Source organism: Clytia hemisphaerica, unplaced genomic scaffold (genome assembly GCF_902728285.1).
Source record: "Clytia hemisphaerica strain Z4C2 unplaced genomic scaffold, Clytia hemisphaerica genome assembly, whole genome shotgun sequence".
NCBI lineage: Eukaryota > Metazoa > Cnidaria > Hydrozoa > Leptothecata > Clytiidae > Clytia > Clytia hemisphaerica.
This window is the reverse complement of record NW_027103537.1, coordinates 22306-39573: the sequence shown is the minus strand read 5'-3', so window position 1 is coordinate 39573 and position 17268 is coordinate 22306. Positions and strand designations below refer to the sequence as shown.

Sequence of the window (17268 nt, the reverse complement as noted above, 5' to 3'; positions counted from 1 at the left end):
AATTTATTCTTGTTTTACCGACCGACCCATATTTTTCTAACGATCTGCCCGTAGAACAACAAATTAAATTGGTCTCGCCTATACTATTACTAATAATCAAATTTTAAATTTTCAAGACTTGAAACTCTCTCAGTAATCAAAGGAAATAAGACTGAGTAAGACACGCTACAAAATCTTTGATGGAAGTGTTTAGGGAAAAGACTTAAACACCCTATTCAGAATGCAGGAGTTTTATACAACAGTCTGGAATTGTTGAAAACTACACGTTTCTATGTACAGTTTCAGGAAAATTAATTCAGTCCACAAACGTAGGTCCCGTCGTCAGGGATGGGGGCTCAAACTCCCAACTTCTTGACAAAGAAGACTGTTTAGAAAACTTCCCATGACCTTTGATAAATAACATTCAGACTCACTTTAAACGGAGCTTAAAATAACACATTAATCCCCTCAAAGTTAAAAGAAGTTCCGTCTCATGCAAAACCTTGGGTTAATACACAATTCTCTCGTAGGTAATATTTGAAAAAATTTTGGAATTTCAGTCCCATTCAGGGTCACTGAAAATTTCGGCAAAATTTTTGAAAAAACGAGTCCCAACTAGGTCCATTTTTCAAACCTCAGCGGAGCACCCCCGTCAGTCAGCAAGGGTAGTACCCCCGGGCTATTTTTTCTTGCAACAGTAGCATGCAGCCTCCTTAGTTGATGTGGTCGCTCGTCTAGCTTATTATGACAAATAAATTCATTACTTACTTACTTACTCTAAATTTTTTTACAGTTTTGAAGCCAGGCCATGAAATATTTCTTAAAGGTGTATGTTTTCACCTATCCAATTTTCGTATTTAGCAACATTTGTTAACACGGTGTAAGTATTGTGAAGGGTTGAATTGCAAGAAGGATCAATCCAGGAAACCAAGCCTTGTAGAAACCACATCCCTTTTTTCTGTTGAAAGAAACCACTCCCACTATCTCCTGCACATGCGTATTCAGGACTTTGCGCACCATGACCAATGCAAATGTGATTTTCTGAGTGAACCTTGACTCGCCTGAAAATTTTGTTGTTCTGCTTTTGACATTGTTGATTGGTGACCAGTGGCATTTTCACTTGTTGAAGCTTTGGTGAAAGAGGACCGTCTGGTTTGAACTTACCCCAACCTGTTGAAAAATATATGTATAACGTACGTTTTCTTCAATAATAACCGCTTTTAAAAAACCAATGTCATAGCAAGGTTTAATGGGAACAAATCGCCACGATGGAAAAATTTTCTGGCAATGATAGTGAAGTCGTCCAGAGTTGAATCTGGTGAATCAAATTAGAAAATAGTGGAATGTCTTCTTAGCAACCACTTTTGAAATCTAGATGCCAAGCACTGAATCAGCGAGACAGGGGTATATTGAGTTTTATGCGGGAGGTAGTAAGGGATCATCTTACAATTTTGTTAATGTCAAGGTATCGAACAAGTAATTGATCGATGCTTGTAGAAGTCTTTTGATTGGGCTCATCCAGAAAAAATTCGTTCATGGGGGTGGAAGGTATACTATTTTTTTAATGATCTGCCCCTGGACGTTTCAATTTTTCACCTCCTGGACACGCGTTTTACCCCTGAGCAAACATCAATTCGACCCCCTGGTCACTAAAATTCACCCCTGGACATTACAAATTCACCTTATGGACATGACAGTTTTTCGGGATTTTTTCGATACCCCTAGACAAAATATCTTCCATCCCCTATAATGGTTTTTTTTCTGGAAGAGCCCATTGATAAAAAAAATTAAAACATTTGGATATAAGCCTTACCCAGCATGTAACCGGGTGCATCAGCAGAATATTTTGGTAAACAAACAGGCTGGATAGACTTTGAGAAAGTCACATCATCTGTTAATTTCACCAGTGCAATATCATTTTCCAAAGTTTTTGGATCAAACTGTTTGTGTATGATCAAATCTTTTACTGCAAGCCTTACTTTCGATGGTTCGAGTTTTTCTTCTGAGCGATGGACACTCCCTAAAGTTTCAAATGGAAAAGTTGGATTTTCATAATAACATACAACCGAGTGAAAAAAGAAACTACCTTATCTTTTATACCTCGTTTGTGGTCGAAGCGAAGCTTTCTTCACAAAGGAAATTATTTAGCTAAGATTCAATATATTTGATTGAATTTCGCTGAAGTAAATTTGAAACAAATATTATTTAACATGGAAAGATGAAAATCCGTTTGAAAAGAAAGAAACTTGAACCTTGGAACACTGTAACAAAGGCATTTGTATAAGATTTTCTGTAATAATACGTATTCGCATAAGATTTTCAAGATAAAATGGCCTTATGTCAACCGAAAACCGAAAATCAGTATATGCTTTGAAACTTATGAGAGTCTTATTTAGCTTACGTAACTGTGTCAAAACTTACGAGAATCGAGCCTCAAGTTCTTAAAATATTTAATTATTTCTGAAGAAAAAAAGTGGGCTCGCATAAAGTTTTTGAATAGTATTTCAATCGCTGCGCACTGTTCGTTTCTTGCATTGGTACTTTGCCATGCAGAAAGATTTTCAAATATAATGGAGTAGTAGTGAAATAAGAGCAAAAGAAGTATTTGATTGAAAAACAATACCGAGGAATATTTGAATTTGATTCGAGTCCAATTTCTCTCCTCTTCGGTAGAGACAATGAGCTGACGTCAGCACATGCAACTCATTGACAAGAACTCCTCCACACCGAAACTTCTTATCCAATGTGAGGCCGGCCATCCAGGGCCAGTCCCCGTGTCGAACATCGGCGCCGCTAACCACACGACGAGAACGCTTCTTTTCTGAACAATCGCCTATTGGAAGGAAAGAAAGCTTATAATGGCGAAACAGTACGTTTTCTATCGGTTGATCTCATTGTTCTTGCAATTTTTTTAAACATAATAAAACTTACACAGCTAAGTATACTGAACCCAATCATACTGTTTTCTAAATACTATTGAGAATATTAATTGTAACATTTGTGAAAACTCTTCCCAAAGCTAGAGGGTCCAAACGACAAAATGTTTGAAAAAGAAAAACACGCCAAAGTATTCACCGATGGAGTACAAATAATCTAGTAAGATCATTTTATGAGCCTAGTTATGAAACAATTTCTGAAAGAATTCACAGGAACTGTTTATATATCTTCAAATTCTTGTTTTGATGCAAAAGTTCCTCCCTTCGCTGACTAATACTTAGTTGCCAAAACACGCTCTTGAAATCTTTAAAAACTTTGGGACGAAAGAGGTGCGATTGATAAACTTTTTCGGTCACATAAAAACGATCGATAGTTCCGGAAAAATAAAAATTGTTTTTTGGCACCAGTAAAGATAATACCGAGTTTATGTATCGGAGGATATCTAGGGCGACAGTAAGTGAAATGATACAAAACAAAAACGATAGTTGATGTACGGCTCTATATCGCCTTTGCTCACCTAAACAGACGACGTTATTTTGGTGTTTTTACCGTCGTCGAGCAAAGTGGACGGTGATTTTGGAGACATGTCAACTTTGCTTTATACTGTCCCCCTCGATTTATCTCGAATATATAAACTCGCTAATAAAAGAGGGTGCGGTCCCCTAAAAGGCAGTTGGTAAAATATAAAATAATAATTTAGCACTGAAAAGACGCAGGTGATAATTAATATCATAATATACCTCAAAACAATAAGATACGCACGTAGGTAGTCTAATAGAAAGTATTTTCTTACCCACAATGTGGATTATCAATCCTCATTATGAACGAACAAAAACAAGGGGTAAATTCCAACTTTATTTATGTCTTATTGCTGGTCGAGTTAGTGTGCATTAAAAAAAGAGTTGCCTTTTCACCCTTTTTCTAACCCATATTTTTTATCATTTTCGTTTTTATTTCAGAAGAAAATCTATTCACACATACCAGCTACTCCGAAGGGCTAGATGTCGTGCTTCGGCTGAAAAGTGTGTCGTGGTTAAGTAGGAAATCCTCCGATATTCGTTTTTTTTGCTTGCGATGGCTTAAAGCACGATATCTAGCACTTCGGGCTTTATAAATCAATGCTCCGAACCCCCTACTAGTAACAAAACGCTGAATAATACAATGTTGTCACAAAAATCAGATTTTGAATATGGAAAAGCCCTCATAAGTTTTGTATTTATAAAGGCCAATGAAACTTATCGACAATGCAAAGATCTCGTTATATGGAGGTTAACATTTTGAGGCTTTTTCTTTAAATTCAATTTGTTCCACTTTCTTTCAGACGCACTACATAGGCCCTACATAAGAGAAAAATAGAAAACAATAATACCACAATACCTGCACATTGTATTTTGCCGCAAACTGGATGAGAATATTTGCTAATATGATCATGATGTTGTTCTGCTGTTTTCTTTCCATTCTCAGCAGGTTGGAGGATGACTTCACACAAAGTGTAACCAGTCCAACCCACAAACAGAAGAACAAAGATCACACATACGATGGTTGTTCGTCGTCCATCTCCTTTTAAGGAGGAAGTATAGAAGAAATTGTTACTTTTTGTCGCGGTACTCGGATCTTCTCCCGACAAAGGTTCGGACAGCCGAACTCGATCGATTAAACCGTATTCTTCTAAAGCTTGTTCTTGACGGATTAAGGCCGGATCAATACCTTCAAAGTTATCTGTTGTAGCCATGCTGCTGGAACAAAATAAAAAAAAATTATTAAATAAACAACGAGTAAAATGACAACATTTTTAAATTAAAATGAAATCCCAAAATGCCAAAGCATAATTATAGTTCAACTTATTGAAAATTTGGATGAATCTAAATAAATGCAAATTTCCCGTGATCAAATTGTTTATTACAGCACCTGACCCCGAGAATGTAGGTGAAATTTGAATCAGACCTGAAAGATGTAGATTTGCATTTTAAAAGATATTAAATATTTTCGACGAAATTTTGAACTCCCAAAATCCTTTCCCAGGGGTTAGTTTCATTACTTTTGATAGATAGACCAATTTTTTTGGTCCTTGAAGTTGACTCCCATTTACGTTATAGCCCCCAGAATGTAGGTTTGGTTTTATGGCTTTAAATCTAGTAATAGTAAAATGTTGATTTTTTTTCAATTGGATTAATTCTAACAGCAAATTTTAGAAATGTTTTATGCGAAAACAATTTTCTAAAGAGCATTTTGTTATTCTGAAAATTGGATTTTTTCACTTTTTAACCCCCAGAATGTATGTGAAAATATTAGGTTTTTGAGAATGGAATTTCGGTATTCATCTGAAATTATTGTTCTCTAAGTGAAATTCATACTTTAGAAATATACGCTGACAAAAAATTAACAAATATATTAATTTCATCGTACTACAAATGAGGAAAAGTAAAAGAAGGACGAAAAGAAGGGACAAGAAAGTTGTTTTTATTTTGTAGGTTGAAAATTTTGTGTTGAAATATGTGAATAATGTAACAACACCCCTGCCTCACAGCCCCGGTGGAACTTTTTCCCACATCGGGTCCAAAAATTTCTACTTAGTCCAAATTGGAATAGAAATTCTATTGCTCTAAACTTAGGCAAATTTTCTGATTGGGCTGGGGCCCCAACGGGTCTGGAACACGTCGTAAAAGCTCAAAATTTCAACATTAATCATCTCTCAGGTAGTACTTTCATGTTATAAAAGTACAACAAACAAGTTTTATATAATTTGACAGACTTTTTATGTCGGGTTATAAAGGCCCCCAAATTGTAGGTCAACTAACCCCAAAAGTTAGGTCAAACATTTTCGTCAAAATATCTAACTCAGAACAGTAAATATTGAAATGGACTATTTTCCCCATTTCCTTAGTTCATTAGGACTAAGAAAATACCCTATCATCATAACTTAATTCCAATAGATTTCGATTTAGAGAGGATTTATTTAAAAAATGTCTCAGTTCGGGTAATATCCAATCAACTTCCATTCAGATTTTCGTTGGAGAAAATTAATTCAAGTTAAAATTTTCTGTCCAGAAATAATCAATAAGATGTAACAGTATGCTCTGAAACAAATTTTTATGAAGTTGAACTATCGTTAGGGCTACAATGCTAAAAAATGAGAAACCTACATTCTCGGGGTTTACTACATTCTCGGGGTCAGGTGCTGTAGACTGCTTAAAAATCTATTTGAAAAAGAGAGCATCAGCAAAATAGACACATGTGCGCGATCTTTGAAATGACAAATAAATCATTGTCGTATTTTGGGTGATGTTCTGTTTTTTACAAGAAGCGCTGCCAATAACCACTTTCAAATAAAAAAAGCCAAAAATATGAAAACTTTATACCTTTATCTTTTTCTATAACCGTTCTTCTTGCTCTGTTTTTGATCTCTACCAAAAAAGTAGAAGAGAAAGAACATTTATTGAAGCTAGAGCAAAGTGAAAAGATTTTCAACTTCAAGCAGATGTTATTTTGAAGCTTTTTGTTTTTATACCCTTTTCTTTTGTTTCTCATTTCTCACCTTTTTATCCTCATACTAAAAAGGTTTAAATCTCATCGGCACTAAAAGCAAAGCGATAATGAAAAGACGGGTCTCTTTTGCGTAAGAATATTTTCTTGAAAATACAAGTTATATACTATTTTTAATACTATTTTTCCATTTTCGACACAAAATTTTTTCAGCTTAACTCACGAATGTACTTCATGTCAACATGTCAAATATCAGAACTAAGAAAATAAAGGACATGAAATTATAAGATCTTTAGTAAGACCTTTCACCTCTTCCTTAGAAAGATCAGTTTTTAAGATTTTGTGAGACATTAACACTCAAATGCGAATATACTCTCTCTTTTTGTTATATTTCAGGTTCAGCAGTCAAGTCTCATAAGAAATTTACTGGTTCTTATAATAGGATTAGTGTAGGCAGCCAAATATCTACGAAGCAGCTGCAACTGGCGAGTGTAACTGTTACTGATTTTTATTGGGCTTTAAAGTTCGAAAAATTGGTATAGATTTATTGTTTTTATTTCCTCAAGTGTGAAAATAAATAAGTGTATAATGGTAACGAGTTGCGACTGTTTTCATATCTAATCGCACGATGGGTTATTTTTTCTTACTTGGCACGCCCTCAAAGAGAGCAATTAATCGTTAATTGCATCCTGTAGAGAGCAATTAATCGTTAATCACACTCTCCAATGCCGCACCAATGTTTTCAAAATTGATATTAATGTTTTTTTCCTACATTTTTTTTGCATTGAACGTTTTAATTGCATTCAAAATTTATTTTGTGAGAAAGAAAATCAATAAACAACAATAAAAGAAAGACATAAGGAGAAGAGAAGAATATAAAACTCTCAGTGTAATTTCTGTAATTAACTGGGAAAAAGTAGTGAAAGCCATTGTGTGATTAGCTCGTAATCGCATACACGTTTTTTTTTTTTAAGAAACTAGTTTTACCAAGCAGCCTCAATGTTTCTTAAGAAATCGGCCTTTTGAGCCTTGAATGTTTCTTACATGTTTCTAAACTTTTTGACATAATTAGCCTTGATTGGAAGGTTCTTATAAAAAACCGAATTAAAAAATGTTATTTTCTCATTCTCAGCCTCAGCATGTTTCTTAGTTTTTAGGCATTCTGAGCCTCATGTTTCTTAAAAGTGTGTTTCTTATAAAAAAAAAGACGTGTAATAACTCGTACAATTCGAAAATTGCACTCGTGATTTTTTTGTTTCGAATTTTCCTCGTCCTTTCGGACTCGGAAAATTATTAACAAAAAAACCACTCGTGCAATTATTCTCGAATTGCACTCGTTATCATGTGATTAGTACTAGTAATCGTATGGTTTGGAGTGCAATTAACGATTAATCACGAGTAACAAAGGAGAAAATAGTAATTTGCACGAGTCCGAAGGACGAGTGCAAATTACGGTATTTTCTCCTTTGTTACGAGTGATTAATCGTTAATTGCACGACAAAACATACGATTCCGAGGTAATCGTCAGTAAACATTCGAAAACCTCCTTTTTTTCTTTTGTTTAAAAAGAAAACATTGCAGTGTAATTTTTCTTTGTTTTCAATTAAAAGAAGCTATTGTAACGTAAAATTTCTTTTTTCTTTTTTATATTGAAGAAAAAAAATGTCTTTGTTTTTTATTATATAATAAAAAAAGTCCCTGACACAGGACTTGGGAGAGAAAAGATAAGGGGACAAAAGTGTCCCCCCGCCGAAGAGTGCAAAAAGTGGTAATAGTGCAATTAACGATTAGTCGCACTCCTCTAAACCAATCAGATTCGAGTAATTTTGCACGGCTGACGATTACACATGTATAATAAAAGAAAGGCACAGAGAGAACAGAAAAATATAAAACCTTCAGTGTAATTTCTGAAATTTACTTTCCTCGAATTGCACTCGTTATCATGTGATTATATATACAAAGCTTTCTTTTGAGATTTGCAGTTTACAGAAAGGGACTAAAAATAAACTTAACGAAAGCAAGTAACTTGAGGCGTATTTTTTTAACAAAGTCTTGGTAAATATATATTTTATCGGCGCTGTATTAAAGCTATCTAAATAGTAATAAAAATTCTTTTTTTTATAAAACAAAAAAATTGAGGTTTTTAATAAGCCGTCAATAAAACATTATAAAAAAGCCTTATGGATTATGCTTACAGAGATAAGAGGGTTATGTGGTTTCGCCATGATGAAACCTTCGCTCAACTCACATGGAAAATTGTAAGATTTGGTGACCTTGCATATCGCTCTTGTTATTAAAGCTTAGATCTAGCGAAATAAACCTCCATTAAAATCTCTGCAAATCCCTACACCTCAATCAAAAACTGAATCGTTAATCAAAAAGAAACTTGTTTTTAAATTAATTTCAAAGTGCAAGATTGAACCATTATTATCTTGAATTTTGAAATGAATTAAAAAAAAGTTTCTACCAAATTTCTACCAAACTTAACTATAACGTTAGACGTTTCATTTAAAAAATAACTAAAAAGTAAGAATACAACTAAAAAGCAAGGAGAATTTCATTTTCAAATACTAATTATAATAGATAAATTCTAAAAAATAAACAAATACTTTAAATCTCTAAACAAATTCTATAACTCTACAAAAAGACAGCGAAAGTTTATACATATCAAAAGCTCTCATCACAATTTTCAGTTGGGAATGAAGAGGCTAAGTTATCCAAGGCATACATAGAAGCTCTCTCTAGCTTGCCTAAAAGTTTTTGAAAGAACTCGAAAAAACATTTATCACCTAAACCAACAAACACATACTAAAAAGTTTTTTCAAAAAGAAACTCTACAATAAAAATATTCCCAATCTTTGGTTTTTACAACATCTTCGTGAAAAATGTACTTTTCAATTCAATCGAAAAGACTTAGGCCTCAGCAGGTTGGCCAGCAGCACCTTCTGGTCCACGTTCTCCCTGCTGTCCAGGTTGACCTTGTTCTCCGGCAGTTCCTTGTTCTCCAGCGGGTCCTTGGGTTCCAGTTTCTCCTTGGGGTCCTAAAAAACAAAAGATAGCATACGTTTAGTCCACTCAAATTTATTAACAATGATACCAGATGATACAAAAATGAAGGAATTATAACATTAGATGATTTTTCAACAAAGAAAATTTATTCTGGCAAATAGATAGAAACTGAAAAGAAATGATATAAGGTGTAAGTGTTGTTGGTAAGTGTACAGTGTATGAAATAAGTTGTAAGGATATTCAGAGCCTTGTAGCTTCGAAGGCAATTCAACAAATTGATGCTACGTCAACTTCGTGTCTACTCGCAAAGTATTCCATATTGTATCAAAGAGCAGTAAAAACGTATTGTAATAACATCGATCCTTTCATAAACCTTGAGTGTTAATTTTGTCATATGGTGTTCATTTTCAAAATATATTTTGTAGACGTTTCGGTCCTCGACTGAGAACCATTCCCGGTACAGTGAAAGGTATGTTGAGCTGTAAAACTATACTGTATTCGTTTTGTTAGGTGTGTAAAGCATGATGATGTTTGAGTTTTTTATTTCTCTCTGCTCTCTAATAGACCAACTAACTGTCAGCTCTACTGTAATTTAACATCAAATCTATTGTCTTGATCATGGACGTCGGTATGTTTTTGAACTTCAACTTGCTGTATTTCTTTGTGTGTGTTAGTCAGAGAGTTGTGATAATACAATTTACTGCTCAGAATTTCATGCTGTATCAGATGGTACCAATCATTTTTGTTTATTTTGACTTTTGAAAATAAGCTATTTCTCTACCCCTTATTTTTCCTTGCAGTTTTGCCTATGGCGTCACTATTTTGGTCACAAAAAGTTTTACCAGGCCTAATCCGCGTCTTCCCTCTCAAAAATATCTTTTTATATACTGTTCTTTGAAATAGACTAAAAATGGCTAGGTCGTAAAGATGTCACAGGACCCCAGGCTTGGCCCCCTACTATTTGTCATATCATTCCCCCATCATTCTCAGACAATCAGACTTTGTTTGTTTTATTTGTCACATCGAGTTGTCATTTTTTTAAAGATAGTTAAGGATGATGGTAGTTGTATTGTAAAATGACTTTTCTTGCAGGTAAATGATTTGTTCTAACTCTCCTGAATAGTTTAATGTTGCCTAACTAGTTTGATTTTCGCAACCCTCGTTTTTAAGAGAAAAGTGTACATTGTGGGTGGTTAGTAGTTAGGAGGTGGTTTTGGGAAGTATAAGATGTGTATGCATATTAATGTTTTGTTTAAAAAAACATTCATTACATCCTACTTCCTCACCTCTCAATCCTTGTTTTCCTTGCGGCCCCTCAGGTCCTTCTGGCCCTTCAGGTCCCGGTGGTCCTGGTGGACCACGTTCTCCACGCTTGCCTTGTGGTCCTTCCTCACCTTGAGTAAGCATTATTTTAATAGCAATTCAATTTCAATTTACCCTTTTTAGGTTTTTAGGTTTAAACAGACAAAAAAATCAATAGCAGTAACATTCTGAAGATAAAGTAACTTAAATACCAATTAAAATTTAGGTCAAACCTTGTGGTCCTTGTGGTCCTGGTGGCCCAGCAGGTCCGGCTGGTCCTTGTGAACCTAGAAAGAAGAAAAAATTTAATAGTCATTATCAAAAAATATATCAACGTTAAGATTAATCAACCCTTACTTCCCTTACTTGATATAGAATTAATAAATATAATTTTGATGAATTCACTCTACACTCTTTTTTTATAGAAACCAGTGAATTTTGGCTGAGAATTGAATGTCCTTATTTTTTTGCTAAAATGTTCTAAGTATGTTAACTATATCCAATCATTTTTACCTTAAGGGAAGAAATTTTCGCGGGAACTTAATTTCGCGGTTGGTCAAATTATTTTTTTTCGCGGGAATTTAATTTCGCGGTTCAGCGATTTTTGAAAAATTCGCGGGAATTTAATTTCGCGGTTGCAGGATATTTTTGGCCAAAATCGTTATGAAATAAGCAAAAAAACCTGTTTTAGGCTTGAAATAGTACGAATTTGGGGGAATGCGTGATATAAATTAAATTTTGCGGGAATTTATTTTCGCGGATTGACGATTTTGTAAAATTTCGCGGGAACTTAATTTTGCGGTTTTAGGCAAAATCCGCGAAAACCGCGAAATTTTCTTCCCGCGAAAATTTCTTCTCTTAAGGTACCTAAAAGCGACCTAAAATTGACATAATCTGAAATTTGAGGTCGGAATTTTTAATTTGTTGTTAGGTTTTGACTAAAAGCCACATATTATTTTAAAAAAGCTCTTATTTTCCTACAACCATTATTTTAAAGATGACAGTGAAAATGATTGAAAGTTCACCTTGTTCACCATCTTTTCCAGCAGCGCCGATTGGTCCAACAGGTCCTTCAGCTCCGTCTTTTCCTGCAGCTCCTGTATTTAGTTAGAGAGAAAAAATAGAGTCAGCCTCAACATATCCTTCAAATTTTGGTGATTTATTAAATCAAGCCTAAGTTTTTAAATTGAACCAAAAAGTGTAAAGATGTCATTAAATAAGGAACATGGACCAGTTGTGCAAGGAGTAAGTTAAACTTTTTGAATTGAATTTTTTCATCAATTTAAACATTTTTCATTGGAAAGAAGAAAGACTTTGATAATGATAAGTCATTTATCAAATTTGGTTCATTAGAAAATAAATTCATTTTTTTTATATTAAACCTGTCAAAACGACCTATCACATATGAGGTGGTATAGCAAATGTTGGCAAATTTGAATAATGCGCAGGGAATAATTTACTAACCATCTTTTCCATCAGCACCTGGTGCACCATCAGCCCCAGCATCACCTATAAATTTTGACGAAAAATTGAACTTAAGTGAATCAATATTTCAGAAATCTTTACAGAACCAACTTTCACAAATTTGCACCTTAGCTGAATGCTCTACCTTTTCCTTTGATTGCTTATAAATTTCTACAGTAAATTAATAAATGTGTGGAGGTCATTCAGGGTCATTAAACAATTCAAACCTTTTGATCCTGCTGGTCCTTCAGGCCCAGCTTCTCCAGCATCTCCTTTTGGTCCTTGAGCTCCTTCATCTCCTTGGGGTCCAGTGGGTCCTGTAGTAAAAACATTATGATTTATGAGTTATGATTAACGAGTTATGATTTATGAATGTTGGTTTTGTGTTTATAAAACTATCAAAAAATTGCTTTACAAAAATGCCAAATCAAGCCTGTCAGTTCTTATTTTGAAGTAAGAAAAATATTTGACAGAATGTATTTAGCATACCTTCATCTCCTGCATCACCTTTTGGTCCTAAAGGAATGAAATAATTTACTGAATTTTAAACCACTGTATACCAAAATAAAAATAGGAAAACTTCTGATCTGCAGTGTATCACAACTTACTAATATTATTAATCAGAAGTAATAAAATAAAAAGAGCCATTCTAATTTGCGTCAGCATTTGGCTATTGCGGATGCAAATCTTGCCGAAGCAAATCCTGCCTTAAATTTGTCTTTGCCAATGTGAAAGTGCTTACTCTACTACAGTATTGAACCCAGAATTTTTTGCTGATGTAAATAAATATGAATTCAGGCCATATTTTAGAAAGGGGGGGGGGTTTCAGGGGGTACCCAATTTCGCAATTCCGTCAAATTTTTCTCCAAATTCCGTCAAATCGTCTTAAATTGAACCAAAATTCTGTCACCGAAAATTCCTTTGAAATTCAATATTTTTGTTGAAAATTCCGCAAATTTTGAATATCTTTTACTAATTCCGAAATTCCGCAAATCTTTTTGCTAAATTCCGTTTTTCCGCACTAAAATTGTCTAATTTTCCGTCTCCGTCAGAGAACCCAATTTCCGTAATTCCGTCTGAATTTTCGCCAAATTCCGCCACTCCGTCCGAAAAAAGGGCCGATTCCGCTCCTCCGCCAACCATGAAACCCCCCCTAGAAAGGCAAGGCACTTTTTCTTATGTTTTTCCACTAAAAAGGCTGTTTTTACGGTTTTTATCAAAATTTTAGTAATTTCAAGAGGGGCAGCGTCCGATAACCGGATGCTTAAAGGGCATGAAAATGGCCTGGAATTAGAAAGGCTGAAAAGCAACAAAATGATGAACCAAGTGTCAGTTAATAAAATGCTTTATAAAATATATGGTCTACCAGGTAAAAAAATATCCAGTAAGATCAAGCAACAATAGATAGATATTTTCAATATCTTTAAATTACAAATAATTACCTTCAGGGCCAATGGGTCCAGCTACCCCTTGGGGTCCTGCAGGTCCTGCAAACAGAAAGGTTGTCATTTAAAAACAAAGAACAATTTGCTCTGAAGTCTGTGCTATTCAAGTCTCCATAAGAATTTTATAAGGCATAGTTCTGCAAAGTTAACTGAAGGGACAAGCAAACTTGTTTGAGTTATAGGGTTTAAGTTAAAGAGACTTGTTAAAAGTGAGAACTTGTTGGAAAGATCCTCTTTTCTCAGTTACGTTCTAACTTCGAAAAAATATATCATACCTTGTCTACCAGGTTTTCCTTCTGGTCCTTCACATCCTATGGAAAATTAAATTGAAAACATGCAAACTCAAGACTATATTCATCAGTATTAAAGATATAATTTTTTTTTATATAATTTAATATTAAAGGTATATATAATACAAAATTAATCAACCTCATAAAACCTGGTAAGAAGTATACTGGGACAAGGTTGACAATTTAACAGAATCAAACTTGTCTGTAACATAGCGTCAGCCCCCCTTGGGTTAGGGGGTCACATCCTAAATTTTTCCCCAAAAAGAGGGGGCTGGAAGTACACCACTTTTTTGGGGGACCTATGTACTTGGGGAGAGCTAAAAACTAATCACTAACGGCTAAAATAATTCAGCTTAATAGTTGGCTTCAATTACTCAATTAAATTTTTGCCTGCGGCGCAATATTTTTATAGAAAGTGTGCAAAATATTTTATCTTAAACTTAGAACTGAATGCAATTTGCATTGGAAAACCCTTATTTACTGGATCAATTTTTTGAAGTGTCTAGGGTCAAAAGTCCTAGGGGCTAACAAATTTCATAAATCTTTGGGGCGACTTAAAACTCAGGGGGGACCTAGTTTTTGCCTGGGATCTAAACCCAGGCTGACGCTATGACTGTATAGACCTTTTTTCACCTATGGCTAAATCTTCATGATGCACCGGCCTTGCAAGTACACCGCGCGGGCAAAATATTGTGCGCAAAATAGGCGAGCGCAGCGTTTTGTTAGGGATAGGCGCCAGCCTGCTGCTCATCCCAAACATGCACCCAGACGGCTGTGCACCCTCCCGGTGGTGCACCTGTATGTGGGGTCTTCCTGGAGGAATGGCGATCATAACAGTTAGCCTAACTTGTGAGGTCTGTTCACCCGTATATACAGGGTTGCCACGGGTAGGAAACTTTCAAAATTCCAGACTTTTGCCCAAAAACCTCAATATTTTCCAGATATTTTTGCTTAAAATCGCCAAATTTTTCCAGACTTTAGGTAAAAAACACCAATATTTTCCAGACTTTTTTATAAGTGACAAAGTATATACAAGTAAAAAAACGTGCAAAAACCAAAATTCTAAGGTTGTCTTTAACAAAGATAATAAAGTTAACAGTACAGGTTATTCCCAGTATGTATGTTTCTCTATTTCCAGACTTTTTCCAGACAGGTATGCTATTTCCAGACTTTTTCCAGACTTACCAGACATTTCCAGACTTTTGCTAAATTCCAGACAATTTCGGCAGACGTGGCAACCCTGATATACTATGTATGTCACTCTATAAATAACCTTGAATTTCGGAAAATCAGCAGCCGTCGTGGCCCAGTGTGGTATGGACTACGTGTTTTGTAATCGGAAACTTGTAGGTTCGAGCCGGGGTGAAGTATTGAAAAGTTTCAAAAAATTTTCTGTCTCCGTGCTTGTCAGTGCATCATGAAGATTTAGCCATAAGTCTTTTTTCAAAGAGGCCACCCTGTTGAATAATTATGTAGTTCAGCAGAAAAACAATGATAAAACCATGCAAAATTATTACAATATGCATGATACAGTAATTATGCATGGCTCTATCATTGTTTTAATGACTGGACTACATAATTATTCAACAGGACGTCCTCTTTGAAAAAAGGTCTATTGTGATTATGCTGTTTTTTTTTATGTTGTTCAAGCCTTACCTTCACCACCAAAGCATGGGTTTTAGGCTCCTGATACTACACTACTTTATACCCCTTCTTCAATGCCCCGCAAAGTCCTTTTGACGTTTTCTGTGGTTTTCTCTGTTTTTATGATAACTAGGGAAAGGGTTTAATATCATCTCCAAAATTTGAAATTGTATTTTTCAGTAAAACAATGAATGTGATTGAAGTAAAGATGACAGGTGAAGCGAAGGATGGAAATGGATAAAATTCCGACAATTTTGCAACTTCCCGACTCAAAATAATCTGAAAATTTAGAACAATTATCAGTCGATCCAACAACGCGAACACAAGTTATTTGTGATTTGTGGCCTTGCCTTGCTTACAAGTGGAGTAAATACCCAAATCAACTATTGGAAATCTGAAATTTATATGAAATATGATTAATAGTTACCTTGGATTGGAATGGCACCATAAATTATTCCAACATTAATGGCAATGGAAGTTGTTGCGAGAAAAAAGATTAAAATATTGAATAGTCCAATGCCACCACTGGATTCGCTTGGACCTGATTCATAAACGACTCCATCGTTTCCGCCAGAAATCTTTCGTCCTTTACCACCACGAGCCATTTTCGATAGAATGAATACTTTACAGCTAGATATCTAAGAGGTATACTACCAACAACCCAGACAGAGACTAGACAAATCACACCTGAGACCCCGTGCAACGAAACAGGATTGGCATCAAGAATACACGTTGCATCCATAAAGTGGGTTTGATTGATGGCTTTTAGAGTTGGTTAGCTAAAGTAGAAATATGACGTAAAATCAAATTTCCGGTGGCATACTGGAGAAGTGGGACGTGGGACGGTGGGACGCTCAAGTGGGACGGTAGTGGGACGCTAAGGTGGGACGGTAGTGGGACGCTAAAGTGGGACGGTAGTGGGACGCTAAGGTGGGACGGTAGTGGGACGCTAAGGTGGGACGGTAGTGGGACGCTAAGGTGGGACGGTAGTGGGACGCTCAAGTGGGACGGTAGTGGGACGCTAAGGTGGGACGGTAGTGGGACGCTCAAGTGGGACGGTAGTGGGACGCTAAGGTGGGACGGTAGTGGGACGCTAAGGTGGGACGGTAGTGGGACGCTCAGGTGGGATGCTAAGGTGGGACGCTCTCTCGTAAGGCTTTTGTATTTTTGCTTCTCTGATAATTATGTACGAGTAAAAAAGAACTCAATATGAGTAAATGAATACTTTCACAAAACACATATACATGATCTGTTCTTCAGTTTTCAACCTACACAGGATTTCGGCCAAAATATATATATTGATTTTTTTTAATCATATAGTGGATGCTAAACGAATAATAATAATATTCAAATTGGATGTTTGATCGAAAAGCTACCAAGCAATATGCGTGCGAGTCAGAAATAAACACCGGAAAATGTGTAATCAATTTCTGGCTCCTTATCTTCAGGCTCATATTGTCTAATTTATAGAACAATTTTATTATTTTCCAACACTTTCAATCCTTTGCAACTTTGTCTAGGCTAAATCTGGGAAAACCTAATGGCCAGTAAAACTTTTTTACCCCCTTTAATCATATATAACAGGTTTCAATAGGTTTTAGATTCTTCACACTAAGGTTTTTACAAAAGTGGTCCAGCAGCAGCCTGACTATATTTCGAAGAGTTTATATTTATTGAGAATAACAAAGTAATCATTCGAATCAGAGGGGCTTCCC

The 17268-nt window shown here is 35.4% G+C and overlaps 2 protein-coding genes across 5 annotated transcripts; both read right to left on the bottom strand.

Annotated features, from left to right (window-relative positions):
- Positions 1-92: 92 nt before the first annotated feature.
- Positions 93-6364, bottom strand: LOC136799958 (chymotrypsinogen B2-like). 2 transcript variants are annotated; one of them, XM_067056578.1, is made up of 5 exons: positions 6276-6364; positions 4294-4652; positions 2603-2812; positions 1793-1999; positions 93-1149 (listed from the first exon to the last, which is right to left on the bottom strand). In XM_067056578.1, the coding sequence occupies exons 2-5, from the start codon at positions 4646-4648 to the stop codon at positions 800-802; spliced, it is 1122 nt and encodes a 373-aa protein (XP_066912679.1). In that variant the 5' UTR covers positions 4649-4652; positions 6276-6364; the 3' UTR covers positions 93-799. The 2 variants fall into 2 exon arrangements, with proteins under 2 accessions (XP_066912679.1, XP_066912680.1); XM_067056579.1 differs by having other exon boundaries at positions 4294-4649.
- Positions 6365-8421: 2057 nt separating this feature from the next.
- Positions 8422-16299, bottom strand: LOC136799957 (short-chain collagen C4-like). Of its 3 annotated transcripts, XM_067056575.1 has the most exons (10): positions 15981-16297; positions 13895-13930; positions 13617-13661; positions 12664-12690; positions 12402-12491; positions 12175-12219; positions 11736-11807; positions 10944-10997; positions 10695-10802; positions 8422-9440 (listed from the first exon to the last, which is right to left on the bottom strand). In XM_067056575.1, the coding sequence occupies exons 1-10, from the start codon at positions 16156-16158 to the stop codon at positions 9313-9315; spliced, it is 783 nt and encodes a 260-aa protein (XP_066912676.1). In that variant the 5' UTR covers positions 16159-16297; the 3' UTR covers positions 8422-9312. The 3 variants fall into 3 exon arrangements, with proteins under 3 accessions (XP_066912676.1, XP_066912678.1, XP_066912677.1); XM_067056577.1 differs by lacking the exon at positions 12402-12491 and having other exon boundaries at positions 12682-12690; positions 15981-16299; XM_067056576.1 differs by lacking the exon at positions 10695-10802 and having other exon boundaries at positions 15981-16298.
- Positions 16300-17268: the final 969 nt, after the last annotated feature.